The following is a 19,702-nucleotide window of genomic DNA, read 5'->3' as shown; positions in this document are numbered from 1 at the left end:
TTCCAAGCAGTCTGAAAACCAAAGGGAGGTGGGTGTTTGAGGGACGATTTGCCAGAACTTAGCCCAGACTCACATGTTTCGATTGTTATCTGTAGACCCAACGCTGTCCAGCTAAGTGCGGACAGAAATGAACTGTGGTTGGGGCACCTGCGTGACTCAGTCGGTTGATTCCCACTCAGGTCATGATCTCATGGTTCATGGGTTCGGGCCTCGAGTCCGGCTCTGTGCTGACAGCTCAGAGCCTGGAGCCTGCTTCGGATTCTGTGTCTCCCTCTCTCTTCTTTGCCCCTCCCCCGCTGGTGCACTGTCTGTCTCTGTCTCTCAAAAATAAGTAAATGTTAATGAAAGAAAGAAAAGAGAAAAGAAAAAAAGAACAAAGGAAGGAAGGTAGGAAGGAAGGAGTGGAGGGAAGGGAAGGAGGAAGGAAGGAAGGAAGGAAGGAAGGAAGGAAGGAAGGAAGGAAAGGGAGGGCGGGAAGCGTGGGAAGGGAGGGGAGGAAAGGAGGAAGGGAGGAATGGAGGAAGGGAGGAAGGGAGGAAGGAAGGAAGGAAGGAATTGTGGTTAGCCCAGGGAGAATGGGAGAGCCATGACAGAGAAGCTGGAGAACCCAGAAGAACAGATTTTGTGGAGGTGCACGGTAGGCTGTGACATAAGACACAGAAGGGCTGGGGACAGCCCAGGAGGTAGAAGGGGAGAGAAAAGGAGGGAGAGGAAGGCAAGGAATGCAGGGAATTGAAGGCATTTCTCCAGAAACTTGAAAAATCAGAAAATTGGGTCCAACTTCCTCTTCCACCAATAAAGGAACAGAATTGTATTATTTATTTTTTATTTTTTTTAAGATTGTATCTTTTTTCATTTTAAAAAATTGTTTATTTAAATATAATTTATTGTCCAATTGGCTTCCATACAACACCCAGTGCTCATCCCAACAGGTGCCCTCCTCAGTGCCCATCACCCACTTTCCCGTCTCCCCCACCCCCTCCACCCTAGGTTTTTCAGTATTTAAGAGTCTCTTAGGGTTTGCCTCCCTTCCTCTCTGTAACTAAATATGTTTATTTATTCTGAGAGAGAGAGAGAGAGAGAGCACAAGCGGGCGAGCACAGGGGAGGGGCAGAGAGAGAATCCCAAGCAGGCTCTGAGCTGTCAGCACGGAGCTCGATGTGGGGCTCAAACTCACCAACCAGGAGATCATAACCTGAGCCGAAATCCAGAAATGGAGGCTTAATCAACCGAGCCATCCAGGCACTCCTCTTAAGTTTTCATTTATTTTTTTTCAGGAATCATCCCGCCCAACGTGGGGCTCAAACTCGCAACCCCAAGATCAAGAGTTGTAGGCTCTACCGACTAAGCCAGCCGGGCGCCTCAAGGAATAAAATTTTAAGACAGCAAACTTAGGAAGTCAGAACTCTGGCATGAAAATATTTGCAAGGTCTGGAAGGACATGCATCAAACTATGCCCCGCACCAGAGGGAAGGTACAAACACACCGTGTTGAGTTTTGTCAGCAAGTGTGTGTTTCTCATTTTCCTTAACCAATTAAATTTTGTTCAGTCCAGCGTGGGATCAAAGGACAGTGTTGCTAGAAGCTGGGGCCTGTCTTTGGTGTAACCTCACACTTGTAACCTGTGTTTGACACACCTGTAGGCATGAAGGGTGACATCTGTTCAGTCCCTCACTGCCTGGAGCTGCCCTTTCCTTTCCTCAACCCAATGACGAAGCCGGAGGGAGGTGAGGTGGGGGCTGGGGACCCGAAGGGCAGGGGCAGGGGCAGGCAAACTATGGCCATCAAGGACTAGATAGTAAAAATGTTAGGACTGGAAGAACATAGAGTCCCTGTCACAACAATGCCGCCATTTTGCACAAAAGCAGTCACAGACAACGTGGAAAGAACAGTCATGGCAGCAAGGCCAAGCCAAGCCCCAGTCGGCTGCCCTCTGGAGCAGTGGTTCTGGTCCCTGACTGCACATTAGAATCACTTGGGGGGTGGGTAGGGGGGGGAGAGGGGCACCTGGGTGGCTCAGTCGTTTGAGCATCCAACTCTTGGTTTCACGGTTTGGGCCATGATCCCAGCGTCGCGGGATCCAGCCCCATATTGGGCTCCATGCTTGGTATGGAACCTGCTTGGGACTCCCACCCCCCCCCCCACCCCCCCACCCCCGCTCTCGCTCCCGCGCTCTCTCTCTCAAAAGAAATGTAAACAACACTTAAAAAAATCACTTCGGGGGCTCATAAAACCACCACTCCCCAGGTCTCACCCCCAAGATTCCAAATCTGGAAGGGGACCCAAACTTTTTTTTTTTTTTTTAAGGTACCAGTTGATTCTGATGTGCTGAAAACCGTTGTTCCAGGAGAATCATCCTCTCAGGAAACTGCAGGGGGTTGGGAGGTTGGAGTGGGGGTGGGGGTGGGGGACAGAGAATGCTGGAGAAGGACCCAGGGCTGAAGTGAAGTCTAGATTAAGATTGGGAGTGTTCGCAGTGCACCTGACAAACTGCTTCCAATGCTTCGAGTAAACGGTCTTTATTTGATGCTTTTGCGCGCAGAGCACTGTAAGCAGTGCGCCAGCTGGGGAGACAGACCCTCCACCACCCGCAGTTACGGTGGCCGCGGTGGGGAGGGAGAGGGGGCCATCAGTAAGCCACCTTCTACCTAACCTTCTTTCTGGAACCATTCTCTATAGGCCCCTGCGTAGTTGCGAGCCCTGTGGAGACAAAACGGGGAGGGGGTGAGGGAAGGACAGGCCCGGGAGGCAGTCCCCAGTCACCCCCAGCTGGCGATGCGCACCTCCCCCATACCCTGTGTATCCAAGGCCCTGGGCCAGCTGCGTGGCCTGCAAACCCCGCTTGCCCATCTGGCAGAAGAAAATGAGATTCTCATCGTCCCGCTTCGGCTTCTCGGCGGAGTACACAGCCTGGAAAGCGGCGGGCTCCATTTGCAGGGCACTTTCCAGCTCAGACACTGGGAGGAGTCGAGGGGACAGAATGGGAAGCCGGCAGCTGGCGATCTCAGGTTCACACCGGGCCCGGCAGGACTGGCTCCCGCGGCCCGAGCGCGTCTCCGGAGCGCCCCCAAACCACACCCGGTGACCACGCCACACCCCAACCTCAAGGACGAGGCAGGCCCGCCCGCGCGGGAAGGCGGCCGCACACAGCTGAACGGGGGCCACCTCCCCTGCAGCGAGGAGGAGCGGCGGGCGGGCGGGCGCCCGGCCTCGGGGAGGTCAAGCGCGGAGCAGCGGGTCCGCCCCTTCCTCGCCGCCTGCGATCCGCTCAAACTGGAAGGGCCGGTTGCGCTGCCAGGATCCGCCTCCCACCAGCGTTTCTCCAGGAAGTTGGGAGGTGGGTGGGTGCGTGGGTGGGTGGGTGCGGGCGGCTTAAGGCAAGGCGGGACCCCCGCAGCCGTGCCTCCCCCACGCCGCCCTAGACGCCCCTCCTGCACGGCCTCTCGGCCACCCGCGCGGGCGTCCCCTCGGCCCCATACCCGGGATGTTGAGCGCCCCCGGGATGGTCCCCGCTGCCGCCTCCTCCCGAGATCTCACATCGATGAGCCGGGCCCGGCCCGAGGCCAGGAGCGAACGCAGTTCAGGGAGCGAGACCGTGGGCGCTGAGGAGGGAGGCACGAGAGCCTGGAGCGGAGCGCGGCGCCCCAGCCCGGGAGCGAGAGCGCGCGGACCTCCGCGCCCCCCGCCGCCGCGCCTCCTCCCGGGGGCTCCGCGCGCTCCCGGGGGTCGGGGCGAGGCCCCACGTCTCCCCGCAGGTACCTCCGGCCATGGCGCGCGCCGCGACGGCGAGCAGCAGGAATGCGGCCCCGGGCCGCCCCCTCCGTGCCCGCAGCATCTCCCCCGCCTCCCGGAGCCGGGACCGGAACCGGAAGCGAAGGCACCGCCTCCCGAACTGCCCCCTCGGCACCTGTTCGCGCGCGGTACAGCTGATACCCCCGCCGGCCGAGATTCTTGCGACTGCCCGACTGCCCGGCGCGGACGGTCAGGCTTGGCCCAGGCACCGGGACTCAGAGTCATGAACACGGGAGTGGCACCCCACCCTAACCTGGGCCGACCAACCCTTACTGGGCAAAGTGCAATGTGCCCCCCCCCCCTTCCGCCCTGGGGCCCACAAAAAGGAAAACCAGGAGAGAAATGTGGCTCTGAACATTTTATCTTTAAAAAAAAAGAAAAGAAAAGAAAAGAAAGTAAAAGAAAAACCGTCCCCACAAGGGGGAAGACCCCAAGTGGGCCCCTGTCTGTTGTTCTCCCGGGCTCCAGAGACTTCTGCATAGGCCTTAGATGCTTGCCGGCCAATCTCCTCTTCCTGGGGGCAGCGGCCGCTGCTAAGCATCCTTTTCCCCACTTCTCGCTAAAGCCTGTTCCCCAGAGTCCTCAGGTGCACATCTGAGCTCCAGGGTGAGGAAGAACCAGTGGAAGAGAGCGCCAGAGTCCTGGGGCAGGCCAGAGCATCACTCGTTAGCGGACCCTCTGCTGGCACTCTAAGCGAGCACGGGGCAAGCTCCCCCCACCCCCGGTTCTGTGTGTCCAGTATCCAGCACGGAGACAGCACATGCATGCGCAAGAGGGGCACAAGGGCCCAGGGGCTGCATGGCGCGGGGCGGGCAAGGCTGTCCGCGCCCGCCCACGCGTGTGTTTCAGGCCACTGCAGGCTGCTCGGTCACAGGGCCTCAGTTCAAAGCCACGCCTTCTGACTCCCCCTGGTCCCACGCCAGAAGTGGGCAGTGAAGGAAAGGGGCACGGGGTTGGCTTGCTGCTCCTGGGCTATCTGTAGTTCTCAGAAAGGGGCTGTAGGGCCCAAAGCCCCGGAGTCCCCACAGTTAGTTGCTGTCGTTCTTAATGACGACCTCTACTCCGTGGTGCCGCAACTGAGCTCGAAGCAGCAGGTTCTTGTTTTTAAGATCTTCCACCTGACGCGGAAAGGAGGCGATGAGGAGAGTAAATAGAAAAGCTGGCACTTTTCTGACCTTCTTCAGGCATCCACTAGTGAGGGGAAGAGGATGAGGCCCGCTCCATGGAAACCAAAGGAGGGAGTCCCAAACTGGCTCGGGGGCCCTGGAGTCGAGCAGGGCTGTACGGAGGACAGGGGTCTGACCTGCTGTCGAAGCACATCATTGTCCAGCTGCAGCTGGTCAAGCCCTTGCAGTTCCTCAGACAACCGGTGGTTACTCTGTCGAAGCTCCTGGATATAATCACAGGCTTTGGAGAGAATCCCACCTTTACTCTGCAAGAAGAAGCCAACAAAATGAGGACTAAGGTGCTCCCTGCCCGGCCTTCCTAAAGCGCACACACACCCTGGGCCTCGTTTTCCCCTAAGGACGGTGGGGTAACCTTTCACAAGGACACGGGGAACCTCAGAGAGAGAGAAGCACGGGTTCCTGCCACGGGTGCCCTCGCCACCATTTCTGCAGGCGATACCAGGAGACAGAACCCAGGCATCCGGCCCACTCCCGGGGCCCTCCCGTGACCTGGCCAGACTTGGTGCTCTCCATGGAGCAGTCTGGGATGATCTTGGACAGCTGCACAATCCAATTGTTGATCTTGTCTCGGCGGCGGCGTTCGACTGTGGGGCAGAGCGGAGGTCAAGGCGACTCTGTGAGAACCGCCCTCCCCCCACCCCCGGCCCTGTCCAACTCCCCAAGCTCTCTCGCTCAGACACCACGCTGTCCCCGATGCCACCAAGCAGTACCCACCTTCATTATGCTGAGCCCTGCGTTTCTCATCCCGAGTGGTCCGCGGAGCTTCTGACTTCCTGACGACAGAGCCCAGGGCGGCCAGGGTAAGGGAAGGACGAGAGAGAAGATTGGAGGTGGGGTTAGGGGACGACACAGGAGTTGGCGGGGATCAAGAACACCACGGCAGCCGAGGAGAACCAGGGGTCACTCACGGGGAATAAGGGTGAGTCCTTGGGGCAATGGAGCGCTGGCTTCCTCCCTGCAACACTTCTTGTGGCGACATCATCACAAAGAATTGGCCTGTGAAGATGCGGGGTCGGTTCTGTCAGGACGTGGGACCAGGAACCTCATCGAGCTCTGAGGCCAAGGCCCTAGGATCCTCTAAGAAGGACACACTTCCTCCTGCTGGAAGGGCAGCCTCAGACTCACTGCCTGCCCGGGTCTTAGCGATCGTTAGGGGGTCATGAGGAAAGGCCCCCTGCCCCCAGCCTTGTCCCTCCAGCCGCATCCTCACACGTCTCACCGGTGCCGGGAGGGGTCGCCTGCCCCAGCAGTGCCTCTGAGCCCTGCGTCGTGACAACCGCGGCCGTGCTCCCCGAGGTGGTACCCGCGGCCCCATCGCCCACGGCAGTGCTGGGGAAGTAAGTGTAGTGCGTCTCGGCAGCTGTCCCCTCGGCGTCAACCGTATCGTCACTGGTGAATGCACCCTGGATCACCGCCTGGGAAAGGGAACATGAGAACAAAGTTCAACGACAGTCAGGTACTTCCCACCGAACTACTCACTGCACAGCTCCTATCCCCGAGAGGAAGGAGGGAGAAATATCGAGAAAGGGAGAACCTAGCACCTTGGGACAAAGCAGCCCCAGGTGCCTCACCGCCCCCAGCCCCAGCCCCAGCCCCAGCCCATGGGCTCAGCTTCATTTTCCTCCGTGGAGCCCTGGGCCCCCTCCCCAGCCCGTACCCTGGTACCTGGGTCATGGACTGAGTGGCAGGATAGCCACTGATGGCGCCAGTCCCCTCAGTCTGGCCATCCAGCTGCCCCTCAGACACCTGGATCACCCTGTACATCACCTAGAAGCAGGAGGAAAGGGAAGCGGTGGGGAGGGAGAGAGAGCAGGAGAGTAAATGCTGGGGACCCCAGGACCCTCATAAAGCTTCTCTCAGATAATGCCCCAAAACAAGAGTGCGTCAGAGACAGAGATTCGGCCACTCTCCCCTCTTTCCCCAGAAGTGTCAGCACGCCCCCAATCCCTACTCCAAACCTCATCCTCCAAGCCCCTCCCCACCCCGCAGGGGTCCACACCTTCGCCCCACCCCCACCTCCAAGCCAGGTCTCCCCCTGAGGGTTCGATTACCTCCCTCAACCCCAACCCCAGGTAACACCTGCAGGCGCCTGGCCCCCTCCCTTACCTGGCCCCCATTCTCAGTTCGGAAGACGTACTTGACGTTGGGGTCAGGGAAGGTGGCAGCTGACTGGATGCTGGCAATGGCCACGCTGGTGGGGTCCTCCCCAGTTGCCACCGCTCCTGAATTAAAAGAGCGAAGGAAAACTCTGCGAGGTATGGACTTTCTCCCCCTGTTCCACGAAGGACAAGGGTGCACAGGAGGTGCGCCCGCGGGGGGGGGTGGGAGGGGAGGCGGGGGGGGGGGGGGGGGGGGGGGAGGGGGGCAGGGAGGGGCCACGATGGGCTCTGGGTCTCAGGTCTGTTTCTACCACTCACCTTCCTGAATCTGCACTGTCCCCTCTTCCGCTTCAGCTGTTTTCTGCTGCCTGTTTGTGATGGGGGGGGGGCGGGGGGAATAAGGCAGGAAGTGAATAAAAAGCTCACTGACCCAGTTACATGTGGCTCCCAAACTCCCATGGCCTTCCCAACAGATGCCGGGTTAGGTTAGAATAACAATCTAACTGGTATTTACTGAGTGTTTATTGTGTGTGCATAGCACCGAACTCAGCACTGAACACGCGTTATTTTAGCTCATACTAAGAACAGCACGATGAGCTAAGCAGCGTCACTTGCGTTTTGTAGATGGGGAGCCAGATCACAACACTAGTAGGTGATGGAGCTGAAACCGGAATCTAGGTCTGCCTGACTCCAGAGCCAGTGCTCTCAGCCGTTGTGCGTCCTCCCCGGCCTCCCACCTCCCGCCCCAGACCCTACCTCTTCTTCACTCACCCCTTCATCTCTCTGTAAGGGGGCACATCCAAGGAACTGGTCCTTCTTTGGAAGCCTTTGTATCTCCCGCCTCACAGGCCAGAGTGTTAAGTCCTGGTAGAAAATCAGGGAGTTTGCGGTGAGGCCAGGAAACTGAACAGCCTGTTTCAAGAAGCCAGGCTCCATGAGACTCAGCCAGGAACAAAGCGCAGTCATCTACAGGGGACAGTTTCCCCTGTTCTGATGCTGAGAGGTGGGCTACAGTATTTGAAAAAGTAACTCTACAAATAGTGCTCCTCGGCCCTCCACGATCACTCCAAGTCACGTGGGCACTGATGCTTCTTCCCGCTTCTCAGCCACAGAAATTTCTGTACCAAGAAATTTGTTTTCAAATCTAGGAAGGGGACACCTGAAATCCACTGCTATTGGCAAACCTCCCTGAACCATAAAGAACATCCGTGGCCCCTGGGCCTCATTCTGCTTAGCCCCTTGGGCTCTTGTTTCGGGGTGTCCAGATTTGTGTCATCTGTTCAAGACCCTAGAGTCCAAGTGTGTCATCTACAAGCCCCTTCTATTTTCTTCACCAAGCCTTCCCGTGGAACAACAGGGTTGCTAAAATGTTGCCATGACAACTCCAGATCAACTGAATCCCAGCAAGAAGGGGGGAAAAAAAAACAACACTCCAGGCTCAAGGTTCGGGAAGGAGAGACAATGGAAAAGGAACTCATTTGCAAGGTGGCCCGCCTTAGGATCCTGACACCCGGCCGGAGGGCAGGAAACACAAAGAGCGGAGAAGACAAACGTCTCCAGAAAGATACAGCTACACGTACAAAACGACAAAACGATCCCCGCACGAGAGGGTAAGCTTTTTTGTCAAAGGTCCCCCAAACCTCTCCTACCCAAGGGAAATCTTCAGCGGATGACTGAAAAGCCCGCATCGAAGGAAAGTATTGACCGAAAAGAGAAGAAAAAAAACCCAACCAACCAAACAAACAAAAACAAAGGGCGAAGAAAAAAAAAAAAAGAAGAACCGAAAGCGAAAGTGTCCGGAGGAAGCAGCGCAGCGAGAAGATCCCAGTCCCTAAGGGGAAGTAGGACCAGGGTTTCGGGACCACCTACCTGTCCATCCCCAAACCTACGGAGGAAGTGCCCCTCCGAGGCTTGCTGCGCTGACTGCAGGAGGAGGCGATGGAAGAGACGGCAGGGCACAGGAGGCGTCTCTATCGCCCACAGCTGTCAGCCAGGGGCAGCCTCGGAGGACACCCAGCAACGGGGTCAGGCCGCTTATTCAAATCTTAGTTGGACATCCGGAAGCATTTCCTGAGCATTAGGGGATGCGACACGGAAACGCGGGCGGGATGTTGTGGCGTGCACGCTCGGGCCAGCAGGGCCCGGCAAGAGCCCCTGCTACGTCTGGACACAAAGGGGAGAACGACCAAGTCCCGAAGAAGTCGGGCGCCCGACCTTGCCCAAGAACGCGGCGCGTCCCTGCAGGCCCCGCAGCCAGCAGGCGCGAGCCCGCGAGCCCGGGAGCCCGCGAGCCCGGGCGGCCGCCGCGCTCCCTCGGCGGCCCGGCGCTGCGCTCGGCGGCCCGGAAAGGGCGCGGGGCTCGGCGGGCCCGCGGGCCCGGCCCCGCGGCAGGCAGCGCAGGAGGGCGGGGACGCGCGCGCTCGGGGGCGGGGAGTGCGCTCGGCCCACAAAGGGGGGCGGGAGAGAAAGAACCGGGCTCGGCCCCCTCCCGCAAAACAAAGGCTTCCTCCCCGGGAGGTCCGCCACCTGAAAACGGGAACAAAACCCACGCTGCCCTGCCTTGCCGGCCCACCCAGCCCCTAGACTCCCGGCTCGCGTCCCGTCCCGAACTCACCGGCCAAGGCCGCCTCGGCCGCCGATCTCCCCCGACCGTGTTCTCCCTCTCCGGACTCGGAGAGCTCCATGGACGGCTGCTCATGCGCACTCCCGGCCTGCGGCCATGTTGCTGAGGGGCGGAAGTGTCTCTCTCGACCCGCCCAGGCTCTGAGCGGCCCCACTTCCGGTCGTTCCCGCTTGAGGAAAGGAGCGGTTGGGTGGGGGTGTCGCCGGGGCATAGAAGAAGTCACTTCCTGGGGCCCGGGGAGAGTAACACTGGAGTATTTGCGGCATTCGGCAAGAACGGGAGAACGACGACTGATGCGTGCTTCCATCTTTCTGCTGGACAAGGCGTTTTTAGGGGCAGAAGGGAGGGAGGTTGGCTTAGATCAAGGGAGAGACGTCGGACGGAGGCGCCATCTTTAACAAGGGCTACTTGGGAGGCCATCTTGGGTCGGGACGCTTTTTTGGTGTCCACTGGAGACGAAGATAGATTTGGGTATATTCCTTTGTAGTAGCGTCAGCAGTTGCTCACCCAAAGACCCCCCCAGAACTTCCAGTTTTTGTGAGGCCCTCAGTTTCTGTGAGAGGGATCTTGGTTCCCATTCCTTCTTAGTTAAGACCTACTCTTAATGGATTTGGAGCAGTGTGGTGTGATCAGAAGAGTTTAGCCTCTGGAGCCAGACAAACTCGGATCTCGAACCTGCCTCTGCCGCTTCTTACCGCTGAGAACATCGGCAAGCCTTTTGGCTTAATTAGCCTCAGTTCTCTCATCTGTAAAATGGAGACACCAATACCAAACTTACCGAATCGTTATACGGACTAAGTAAAATCAAGGGTATAGATGTTATGCTCGTAGAATACCTCGCCTTTACTGGTAGGTCATGAGCATTATGTAAATAAAAGTTTCTCTTCCCCATTTCCTGACCACCATGAACCCAGCTCTAGTTTCTAGCCACAGGTCTCCATGACAACAACTGAGGAAGAGCACCCTAACAGCAACAGCAAGAAGACATCTTGCCAAATATGAAAATGTAATACCCGTCACCTAAGACTCTAGTTAAAAAAAAAGAACAAAACAAAAAAACACGAGGCTTCACGCTGTGTAGGTATAAAAGTACAACTTTTATTCTGAGATTGCTTCTTACTGGGATGGAACATCTGTTCCCAGCCTGTCTGCAGAAGCAGTCCCAGGGCCTGAGTTATGCTATTCCCCTTCCTTGAAATAGGAGGAAGTTATTCCAAAGGAAAAAGGAGAAGCCAGGGAGATCTGCAGAAGATCTCTCTTCCTAACGGTGACTGGAGGCAGAGGGTGGGGATGCTGGAGAGGGAGCCAGTCCCTCCCAACACACTTTGAGGACTTCAGAGAGCTTCCTTGACATGGTCCTCCTAATCTGGAGCTAGGAGAGTCAGGAGGTACCCAAGGGTCCAAGAGCAGAATAAGGATGGGCAACTCGGAAGTGTTGATGTGTGAGAGCCTCTGACCTGGCCCCACCCTCCCCTCCTCCACCCTGGGCTTCCATGAAGGGAAGTACACGGCCCCAGAGGAGGCAGGAACTTAGCTGGAGTTCCCTCTTCATTCTTCACTTCGAGAAACCTCTTAAGTTTTCTGCCTACTCTTTGTTCCCTTTGGCCAATGACCCCGCTCCTTGGTAACAGGATCTCGGTGACTTTCTTGGGAATATCCTAAGGGATAAGTGCTTTGTGTCTGAGACAAGCTCAAGCAAACCAATGGAGGCAATGCTTCCCACAGTCGAAAAGAGAAGCTGGAGGGTCAAAGCCTATGGTGCTGGACACTCCAGCCGCTCAGGCTGTAGGAGAAACAGCCGGTCTGGGAATCTGGAGATTCAAGACGACTTACTGTCCCCTTTGCCCAGCACTGTGGTCCTACTCACAGTCCCTCACCTCTCCCAGGGTTGGCCTGTGTTTCAAACGCATATGATCGGCGCTGGGGGGACAGAAGAGGGTCGGGGGGCTGGGGTTCCCTGGGGGGCAGACTAAGCCGACTCCGGTGTCCAGACCCTTCTGTGTCTTCTTCGGGTGGGAGCTCCAGGCAGCTAAGTGGCCGAGAAAAGGCAGGGATCACACTACACGGGGAGGTTCTGGGGATGAGGCTGTAGTCCCCACCCCCCGTACAGGTCTGGGTCCGCCGAATTCCCTGAGCCTCAGTCCTCTGGCGGTCCCGGGCCAGGGCCACAGCAGCATCAAAAGAAAGACTGCCCCCGTTCCTCCAAGAGGAACGGGAGGCTCGGGACCCCCAAGCCCTTTCCCCAGGAGTCCCATCAAGCCGGCCAGGCCTCGGGCATGGGTTTGCAGGTGCCACGTGGATCTTGCTACACATCGCACTAGGCATCTTGGCAAATTGTGGTTTGGGGGGCACCACAGGCACAGAGCGGACCTGTTGGACCTGGACCAGGCTGGAAGCCAGGCGCATGCCCACACCACCAGCTGAGCCAAGAGGACAGGGACACGGGTTGCAGCCCTCTGGACCGAGCGGCCCCCCGGGCTCCATCTCCTGTGGCCGGGGTGGCTGCGGGACCGCCTGTTCTGCCTCAGAGGACTGGGGGTTGCCCTCTTCGGCACTGCCAACCTCCAGGGGCTCTGCGTGTGACCCTTCAGGAAGGGCGTCCTTCTCTACACGGTCACCTCCAGCACTCTGGTCTCCCTCACGCTCCCCGTCCCCACTCTCCTGTCCCTCGCTGACCTTCCCTGCTCCTCCTTCAGCTGCTGCTTCAGGGCTTCTGCCGTCTTCACCACCTCCTTGGGCTTCTCTTGCCCCTTGGTCCTCAGGCCCCTGCTGTCCTTTGGCCTCATCCTCTCTGCCTCCGTCAGCCGCTTGTTCGTGTACAGCTTCCCAGCTCCCCTCGGCAACTTGGGTTTCCTGGGCCCCGCACTCCGGGTCCCTTCTGGCTTGTACCTGGGCTTCCTCTCCTCCCTCAGCCTCTTCCCCTCCCTCCTTCCTTTCTTTCTCCTCGTCTTTACCCTGCTCTCCTCCTGTTCCCACCGCACACTTAGCTTCCTCCATGCTGCCCTCCTCCTGCTCACCACGGGACTCCTCTTCCTTGGCCTCTGGCTCTTCCCCACCCCCTTCCTTCACACTGACCGTCGTCTCCTGGCTTTCCCCAGCCTTCCCTCCTCCCTCACCTGCTTCTCCATCCTCCACCTCGCTCTCCAGACTCCCCTCAGCCTCCTCTGGGACGTCCCATCTGCCTTCAGGCTCAGCCTCCCGGTCCTCCCCACCTTCCCGGCAGGCCTGCTCTCCCTCAGCCTGCCCTGGAGCCCCCCGTCCCCTGCATCCTGCTGCCTCTTCTTCCAGGCTCCCTGGACCCTCCCAGTTTGGGTGTTTGGGCCCCAAAAGGGGACTTAGGTCATCGTAGGCACTCAGGAAGACTTCCTCCCCACTCTCCTCTTCTCCTTCAGGCCCGGGGCCCGCAGAGTCCGGGGAACAGCAGCTGGGAGCCAGGACAAACTGTGCCTCGTCCAGAGACAGGTCATCCAGGGGCGGCTCCACAGAGAACTCCTCCACCTGCGGGCATAGCACCGTGGCTCAGGACCAGGGGGCCCTGCCCACCCTCTGGCCTCCCCGGCACCCCAAACCCAGCACAGCTCCTTCTTACCTGAGGCCCGACTCTCAGGAGCTCCTCTAGGTAGCCCATCCCAGGGTCGTCCTCCCCAGGGGAGAAGGCTGCTCCTGCGGTTCCTGCCTCGGCCACCTCCCCATCTTCCACCCCCACCCACTCGGGCTCTGAGCTGCTTGAGTCCTCTAGGAAGGAGAAGGAATCCTGCACCTCCTGGGACAGGCAGTCCTCCAGGGCAGGGGCCACGTCCGCCGGGCCACAGTCAGCCGGGGGACCTGCGGCCGAACTTGCCTCCAACTTCTCATCTGTTGAGAGAAAGGCAGTCCCAGGAACACACGGGTCAAGACCAGCCTTGACCCTTTACAAAATGGACCTTCCTAGCCTTGCTACCGTATCGGGACCAACGCCCCCGGCATAGATTTGGCCCGTGGCCAATGCTTTCAGACCAGCATCCCTACCTACCGGCTTATCGCTCCCACCAGGTGCCAGGCACCATCCTGTACGTTTTACAGTGCGCTGTCTTATTTCTTCCCCCCGCGACACAGCCCGATAATGTAGGGTATTTGTCCGCATTTTACACACGAGGAAAGCGAGACCCAGAGAGGTCTGTCCAAGGTCACGCAAACAGTGAGTGGCACGGCCCAATTTTGAACCCAAGTCTACTTAACTCTGTAGCCCGAGTCCTTCCCCGCCGCCCTGTGCTGCCTCAATACTTCTCATCAGTGACTCTTCAGAACCTCTGAACTAACTCCATGGCAAATAGCTTAACCTAGGTCTCCAGTCCCGCTGCTGTGACAGAAGCACAGCAACAATGACGGTGTCGTAAGATCGCGAAAGAAGAAAACAAGCGAATGCCTGCAAAGTCCTTAACACAGCACAGGGCATACAGTAAACCTTCAATACATGTTAACGATTGGTGTTAATCCTATGTTACCACCAGCGTCTATTATACAGCCCTGCCTTGTACTCCGTGATCCCTACTGTCTGAGTCTGACCCGGACTCCCAGTCTCGGGTATATCAGTGATCTGAAGACTGCCGGGGGTCCTCTCTCTGTGGATTTCACAGAACCTGATAATATTACCAGATCCCCCCCCCCCCCCCCACAACCTGGAAGTCAGGGAGGCAGCCGAAGGTGACCACCCAGAGCCTGAGGACTGAGGCGTCTGCCATTCTCGGGACAGATACCTTGCATCAGAGCTTCAGCCTGGAATTCTAGTCCCTTCTCCCAGGCCTGGGAAATCCCCGGGGCCTCACCTGGGGGGCCGGGGCCGGGGCCGGGGCCAGGACCCGGGCCAGAGGCAGGGCTTGGCCGGGGCTGTAGGGCGGGGCACTCAAGGCCGCGGGTGAGCCTGGCCAAGGAGACGTTGGAGATGATGTTTGGGGGCACGTTGAGGATGGAGGTGATGTGCAGTGGGAGGTTGACGTTGTAGGGGTCCGAGATGTGGACTCCAGCACAGCGCTCTGCTCGGCTGCTGCTCCCGGCGCGGATCCCCGACCGGCCGGCCCGCGGCGTGCCAGGCTCAGAGTTGGTGCCGCCCAGCGCCTCCGGCTCCCGCTCCCGGTCACCCTCCGCCGCCTCCACGGAGTCATTCTCCAAGCTGTCCTGCAGCAACGCGCTCGGCTGGGGATGGCTGGGTCCCGCCAGCCCCTCCGGCTCTGTGCGGGAGAGAGCGCAGGGCGGCAGAGGGGCCCGGACACCTCAGGAAGGCTCTGGAGAGCGGGCCCTGCTTTCTCAAGCCTGAGAGTTAGGACAGCCTGGAAGGCACCGGGCCCGGCTTCCCTTGGCCACCGCTGCGAACCTTCCACAGTGACACTTACTTAGGAACCCCCCCACTCCGTCCCTCCGGCCGTCCCTGCACCCCCCCCCACAAACCCACACCCCGCTCTCTCCCCCTTTGGACGCTCATTTGAACACACCTGTTGATCAGATGATCAACTCACTATTGTAAACCCAACATCGGGTACTGTGGCTGGTGTATAATAAGCACGCATTACGTGTATATTTTTCTTTGAAATTAGCGAGCACACAGCCACGTGTACAGACACACAAACACGCAGGAGTGCACACACAATGGTCTCATCCGTAACACTGCTATTCCCTTGCAGAGACACCCACACGCACACGCAGGTGTTCGCCAGCCTCTTCATGCACGCGCGCACACGCACACACACACACACACACACCACGTGCACACCTGTACTCACCATCACTGACCCCAGCCGCAGCACTCAGTGAGTCCATGCTCTTAGCTGGCCGCAAAGTCCCCTTATCGGATTTGTCCTCTGCAAGACATGAATGTTTGTAGGGCCAGGGTCCTGCTCGCCTTCAGCAGAGCACTCCCCTCCCACTACGTCCCTCCAGACTCACCTCTGTCCTCAGCGCCCCGCGGAAGTTTACGCTTGGTCTCATGGCCAGAGCGACCCAGATTGAAGATAGATTTCCACTTCCTGACCTTCAGAGACCCTTTCCTCCTGGAAGGAATGGAAAAATCATTGGGGTTGGAGCCTGGCGGTCAATGTCGGGGAGGAGGGCCAGGAAGGAGACCTTACTTGTGCTCCGCAATTTCAATGATAGTGTGGTAGGGCCGTATCTGCGGGGGTCCATCACCAGCCTGCAGGATGCTAGGCAGATTGTAGGGCAGGGACCTGGGCATAAGGTCCTCGGGGCTGCCTGATGCCCGGGCCCCTGGAAGTGATCGCCATCCACTCTCCATTTCACCACCTAGGGAAAGAAGAGGAATTGGCCGGCCAAGAACAGAGATGACAGGGCGCCTGGCTGGCGCGGTCGGCTGAGCATCCGACTTCGGCTCAGGTCATGAGCTCACGGTCCGTGGGTTCGAGCCCCGCGTCGGGCTCTGTGCTGACGGCTCGGAGCCTGGAGCCTGCCTTGGATTCTGTGTCTCCCTCTCTCTCTGCCTCTCCCCTGCTCACACTCTGTCTCGCTCTCTCGCTCTCAAAAACAAATACATATTAAACAATTTTTAATAATAAATAATTATAATAAATAATAAAATAAACATTTTTTTTTAAAAAGAGTTGAAAGAGGGCTTCAGCTCCCTGTAGCACCCTCCCACCCACCAACTGACCGCCAGGCTAAGGATATACTCAGAGGCCTTGGGAGACAGACCCTCTGTGTCTGGCTCCTCAAGAGGGCGTCCTAGGGGACAAGGGTCAGGAGATCCCAGCCCACCGGCCAGGCGGGCTGGGGTAGGAATGATCGGTCACTGGCCCCGAGAGCCAGGATGGTGATCAGAAGGTCAGGCTATGCAGGAGAGGTTTGCTCAAGGACGGACTAGGCCATCACCTCTCCAGGATCTTCCCCATGTGACCACAGCTGTGAGTCTCAGCTGTCTCATCTGCAAAACGGGGAGACTGAACGAGGTGGCCTCTGAGGCCCCCTGTGACCCTGACATGACTCCCCAGACAGCCGGTGGTGGTGTGGTGGCTGGGAGGGACACTCACTGGGGAGGGCAGCGCCCCCAAAGAGCTGGTCCACATGCGTGAGGATAAACTCGACCACGATGGACTGCACCCGCACCTCCATGAAGGCTGCTGTCCCGTTGAAGCCCGAGGCCTCTATGTCCTTAGACCTGTGGAGACGTGGAATTATTCCCCTCCAGCCCCACCACACTTCCCCGTCTGAATTCTCCCTAAAAATACCCCACCCCCCCTCCCCTGCGTGCCCTTAACCTCGTCCCCACCTCTTAAACCACATGCGTGATGCAAGCCCCAAATGCCTTCCTTCAGGAAGCCCTCTGGGAATTAACTCCCGTCAGAATTCATCTCTAACCTTTGCATGCGAGGGTGCCTCGTTATAATGACTCTCAGGACTTCTCATAGTCTGCCTTACACCACGGGGGGTGATATACAGGCCAGATCTCCAATAGACCGCGAGACGTTCGCTCGACACACCTTCAACAGGGACTCTGAGCTCGGGGACACGGCACCAGAGGAACAAGTCCTCGTGTCCAGTGGGTAAGCCCCGTCCCGCTCAACGTAATTGCGAAACCCCCTGTTTCTCACCGGGCTCTAGGAGGCCCCACCCCCCTCCCCAGGGCATCCCCACAGCCACGCCCGCTCCTGGGGCAGCCTCTGGGGGCTGGGCTCCGCCAGGATCCCCCCCCCCCCCCAGGCTGCTCGCACATGTGCCCACCTCAGCAGGTTGGGGGCCCACACGATGGCCAGGTTGCGGGCGTGCATGTTGGTCTGAGCACTGAACGAGGCCATGTGCACCAAGTGCCGCGTGAGGAACTCCAGGGTCCTGCAGAAGGGGGTCATTGTGGGCCGGGGGTCACACAGGGGACGCCCAGGGCCGGGGTCGGATTGAGGTGTGGGAGCCGGAAGGGAAGAGACAAATCGACGCCCCAGGGTTGCGTGGGGCGCGGGGCGGCCCTCTGGGGAGGGAGGAACCCCACGCACCTGTAGTTTGGGAGAGGGAGTTCTCCAAGCACCTCGAGGATCTTGATCAGACGCTCCGGCTCCAACTGCACTGCCACGGCCTCCTGGTGGGGAGGAAGTTTCAAGAACCGGGTCAGCCGGCCCGCGCTGCCCTTGCTGACTCCTCGGAGCACTGAGCCCGACCGTCGGAAACGGCCTGTGCTGCACCCCACCCCATCCCCCAGCCCAGCTCTTCGGAAGCCACGCGATGAGCAGACAGAGCCCAGAGCTCGGGGGGCCCACGGCACCTGCTGCTGGGTCTCAGCCCTGCCACCCCAGAGCTCTGTGACCTCGAGCAACTCCCTGCCGCTCTGCCTTGGCCTCCTCCCCCGGTGCCGCTCCGGTACAGGAATACCTCCGTGGTCCCTCCCTGCGGGTGTTCCAGGGGCCGTGGAGTTATTCCGAGGTGCCCAGGGAGGCCTGCGCCCACGCGGTCCGGCCGGCGTGGGCTGAACTGTGTGGGCCGCTGCTCCCGGCTCCTACAACCCTATCGTGCTCGACAAAATGCAACTCACTGTTTAAATGCTACTGAACTCAAGATAGCATTTTTGTCCTGGGTTCCCTCACTCAAAAGCTGTCCAGCATCCAGTCCGCTGGTGGAGGCGCGCTCCGGGACAAGTTTTGACGTCTAAGAAGGGTTCTCCTTCTCTCCCACGGAGGGAAGCTCTGGCCCAGGTGATTTCCCAGGGCCCTCTTCTCTTCGCCTCCCCTCCTTCCCTTGGGGCCTGCGGCTCACGCACGGTGCAGGGACGAGGCTGGGGGACGTAGAACCCAGGCGGAGAGCAGAGGGGGGAGATTGGCGGGAGGTGGGGGTTCTTTTCCTTTTCATGTGGTCTCTGTCATTCGGGATCGCCAGCACTCTGTCGGGCCGTGAACACCCACTTGGGACATCGGCGCCAGGACGATCACCCCTCAGCCTCGTCTTCCCCCCCCCCCCCCCCCCCCCCCCCCCCCCCCGGCCTCTCAACTCACAGCAAACTTGTCATAGAGCCGGTAAGTGAGCAGAGGGTCTGGAAGTTCCCTGAAGTAGGCCTTTAACAGGGAAGAGACACAATGGATGTCCTGCAGGTAAACATCTCTCCGCAGGTCCGGCTTCCGCTCTGCCTCAAACTCCTGCCTGGGGAGGTGCGGAGTGTGAGGCGTGGGGGAAGGGGGGTGGGGGGGGCAGTGGGAGAGGCGGGGGCTGTGCGGGTGGGTCCAGGCAGGGTCAGCGGCCAGCAGGCTCGGGACTTGGGAGGAGGACGTTGGGGCGTGTGTGTCCGTGAGGCAGCAGACGCAGGGGCACCTGTCGCGGTGCCCGGGGGGTGTGCAGGCGGCCGGGTGGGTAGGGAAAGGGACCCGTGCGTGCGGGCACAGGGAGACGCGTCGGGGATGGAGCCGCGGGGGGTGAGCGGCAAGGCAGGGGGGCGTCTGAGCCAGTAAGGGTGGAGGGGTGCGCCTGCACGTGCTTCTGGGCTCGTGAAAAGGTGGAGGGGACGCAGATCTTAGAAGGAAACGTAAGTGTAACCCTTCGTGGTTACAGCCCACAGGTTCTCAGATAAGACGCCAAAAGCACAAGCGGCCAAAGGACAAACAGATACACGGAGCGTCACGTGACAAACTTTTGGGCGTCAGAGGACAGTGTCACGAAAGCCAGGACAACCCACAGCACGGAAGAAAACATGTGCGAAGCATAGATTTGCCGGAGCGTTTAATATCTGGACCGTATGAAGAATTCTTACAGCTCAAAGGAAACAAATAACCCAATTTAAAAATGAGCGAGGCGGGGAGGTGGGGGGAGGGGTGGCCGGGTGGCTCAGTCAGCTGAGCATCTGACTGTTGATTTCGCTTCAGGTGGTGATCTCATGGCTTGGTGAGTTCAAGCCCTGCGTCCGGGTTTGCGCACTGACCACAGAGCCTGCTTTGGATTCTCTCTCTCTCTCCCTCTCTCTCTGCCCCTCCCCGACTTGGGCTCTCTCTCTGTCTCTCTCTCAAAAAGTAAATGGATAAACTTAAAAAAAAAAAAAAAAAAAA

General features: G+C 58.9%; 3 protein-coding genes across 6 annotated transcripts in view; all 3 read right to left on the bottom strand.

Moving 5' to 3' along the window:
* Positions 1-2,503: 2,503 nt before the first annotated feature.
* On the bottom strand, positions 2,504-3,867 carry TSTD1 (thiosulfate sulfurtransferase like domain containing 1). Of its 2 annotated transcripts, none has more exons than XM_049634665.1 (4): positions 3,760-3,867; positions 3,480-3,602; positions 2,784-2,957; positions 2,504-2,700 (listed from the first exon to the last, which is right to left on the bottom strand). In XM_049634665.1, exons 1-4 carry the CDS (start codon positions 3,833-3,835, stop codon positions 2,645-2,647), a joined length of 429 nt encoding a protein of 142 aa, XP_049490622.1. In that variant the 5' UTR covers positions 3,836-3,867; the 3' UTR covers positions 2,504-2,644. The 2 variants fall into 2 exon arrangements, with proteins under 2 accessions (XP_049490622.1, XP_049490623.1); XM_049634666.1 differs by having other exon boundaries at positions 2,795-2,957; positions 3,760-3,858.
* A 268-nt stretch (positions 3,868-4,135) lies between these two features.
* USF1 (upstream transcription factor 1) lies at positions 4,136-9,683 on the bottom strand. Of its 3 annotated transcripts, none has more exons than XM_049634662.1 (11): positions 8,948-9,683; positions 7,850-7,942; positions 7,397-7,446; positions 7,086-7,201; positions 6,645-6,746; positions 6,199-6,394; positions 5,888-5,975; positions 5,694-5,752; positions 5,469-5,563; positions 5,096-5,224; positions 4,136-4,910 (listed from the first exon to the last, which is right to left on the bottom strand). In XM_049634662.1, exons 2-11 carry the CDS (start codon positions 7,855-7,857, stop codon positions 4,821-4,823), a joined length of 933 nt encoding a protein of 310 aa, XP_049490619.1. In that variant the 5' UTR covers positions 7,858-7,942; positions 8,948-9,683; the 3' UTR covers positions 4,136-4,820. The 3 variants fall into 3 exon arrangements, with proteins under 3 accessions (XP_049490619.1, XP_049490620.1, XP_049490621.1); XM_049634663.1 differs by lacking the exon at positions 8,948-9,683 and adding an exon at positions 8,728-8,941; XM_049634664.1 differs by lacking the exons at positions 7,397-7,446; positions 7,850-7,942; positions 8,948-9,683 and having other exon boundaries at positions 7,117-7,203.
* Positions 9,684-11,292: 1,609 nt separating this feature from the next.
* ARHGAP30 (Rho GTPase activating protein 30) overlaps positions 11,293-19,702 on the bottom strand; it is a 15,421-nt gene continuing 7,011 nt past the window's right edge. Inside the window, exons 3-12 of the mRNA XM_049634660.1 lie at positions 18,662-18,806; positions 17,672-17,754; positions 17,406-17,513; positions 16,715-16,842; positions 15,803-15,974; positions 15,621-15,724; positions 15,458-15,535; positions 14,507-14,908; positions 13,291-13,556; positions 11,293-13,199 (exon numbers count right to left, since the gene is read on the bottom strand). Of these exons, the coding sequence (XP_049490617.1) occupies positions 11,565-13,199; positions 13,291-13,556; positions 14,507-14,908; positions 15,458-15,535; positions 15,621-15,724; positions 15,803-15,974; positions 16,715-16,842; positions 17,406-17,513; positions 17,672-17,754; positions 18,662-18,806 (3,121 nt within the window). The 3' untranslated portion in view covers positions 11,293-11,564. The remainder of the gene's footprint in view (positions 13,200-13,290; positions 13,557-14,506; positions 14,909-15,457; positions 15,536-15,620; positions 15,725-15,802; positions 15,975-16,714; positions 16,843-17,405; positions 17,514-17,671; positions 17,755-18,661; positions 18,807-19,702) is intronic.

Source organism: Panthera uncia, chromosome F1, assembly GCF_023721935.1.
Source record: "Panthera uncia isolate 11264 chromosome F1, Puncia_PCG_1.0, whole genome shotgun sequence".
NCBI lineage: Eukaryota > Metazoa > Chordata > Mammalia > Carnivora > Felidae > Panthera > Panthera uncia.
The sequence above is the reverse complement of the archived record's forward strand: the minus strand, read 5'-3'. Positions and strand labels throughout refer to the sequence as shown.

Bases quoted from the DNA above. Each gene is read 5' to 3' on its own strand.
- TSTD1 (XM_049634665.1), bottom strand. From the start codon at position 3,835: ATGCTGCGGGCACGGAGGGGGCGGCCCGGGGCCGCATTCCTGCTGCTC. The intron at 3,603-3,759 runs GTACCTGCGGGG...CTCCCTCCTCAG, and splicing joins GGCGCGCGCCATGGCCGGAG to CGCCCACGGTCTCGCTCCCT. The intron at 2,958-3,479 runs GTATGGGGCCGA...GACTCCTCCCAG, and splicing joins GGGGGCGCTCAACATCCCGG to TGTCTGAGCTGGAAAGTGCC.
- USF1 (XM_049634662.1), bottom strand. The intron at 6,395-6,644 runs GTACCAGGGTAC...TCCCTTTCCCAG, and splicing joins CCACTCAGTCCATGACCCAG to GCGGTGATCCAGGGTGCATT. The intron at 4,911-5,095 runs GTCAGACCCCTG...TTTCCGCGTCAG, and splicing joins ATGATGTGCTTCGACAGCAG to GTGGAAGATCTTAAAAACAA.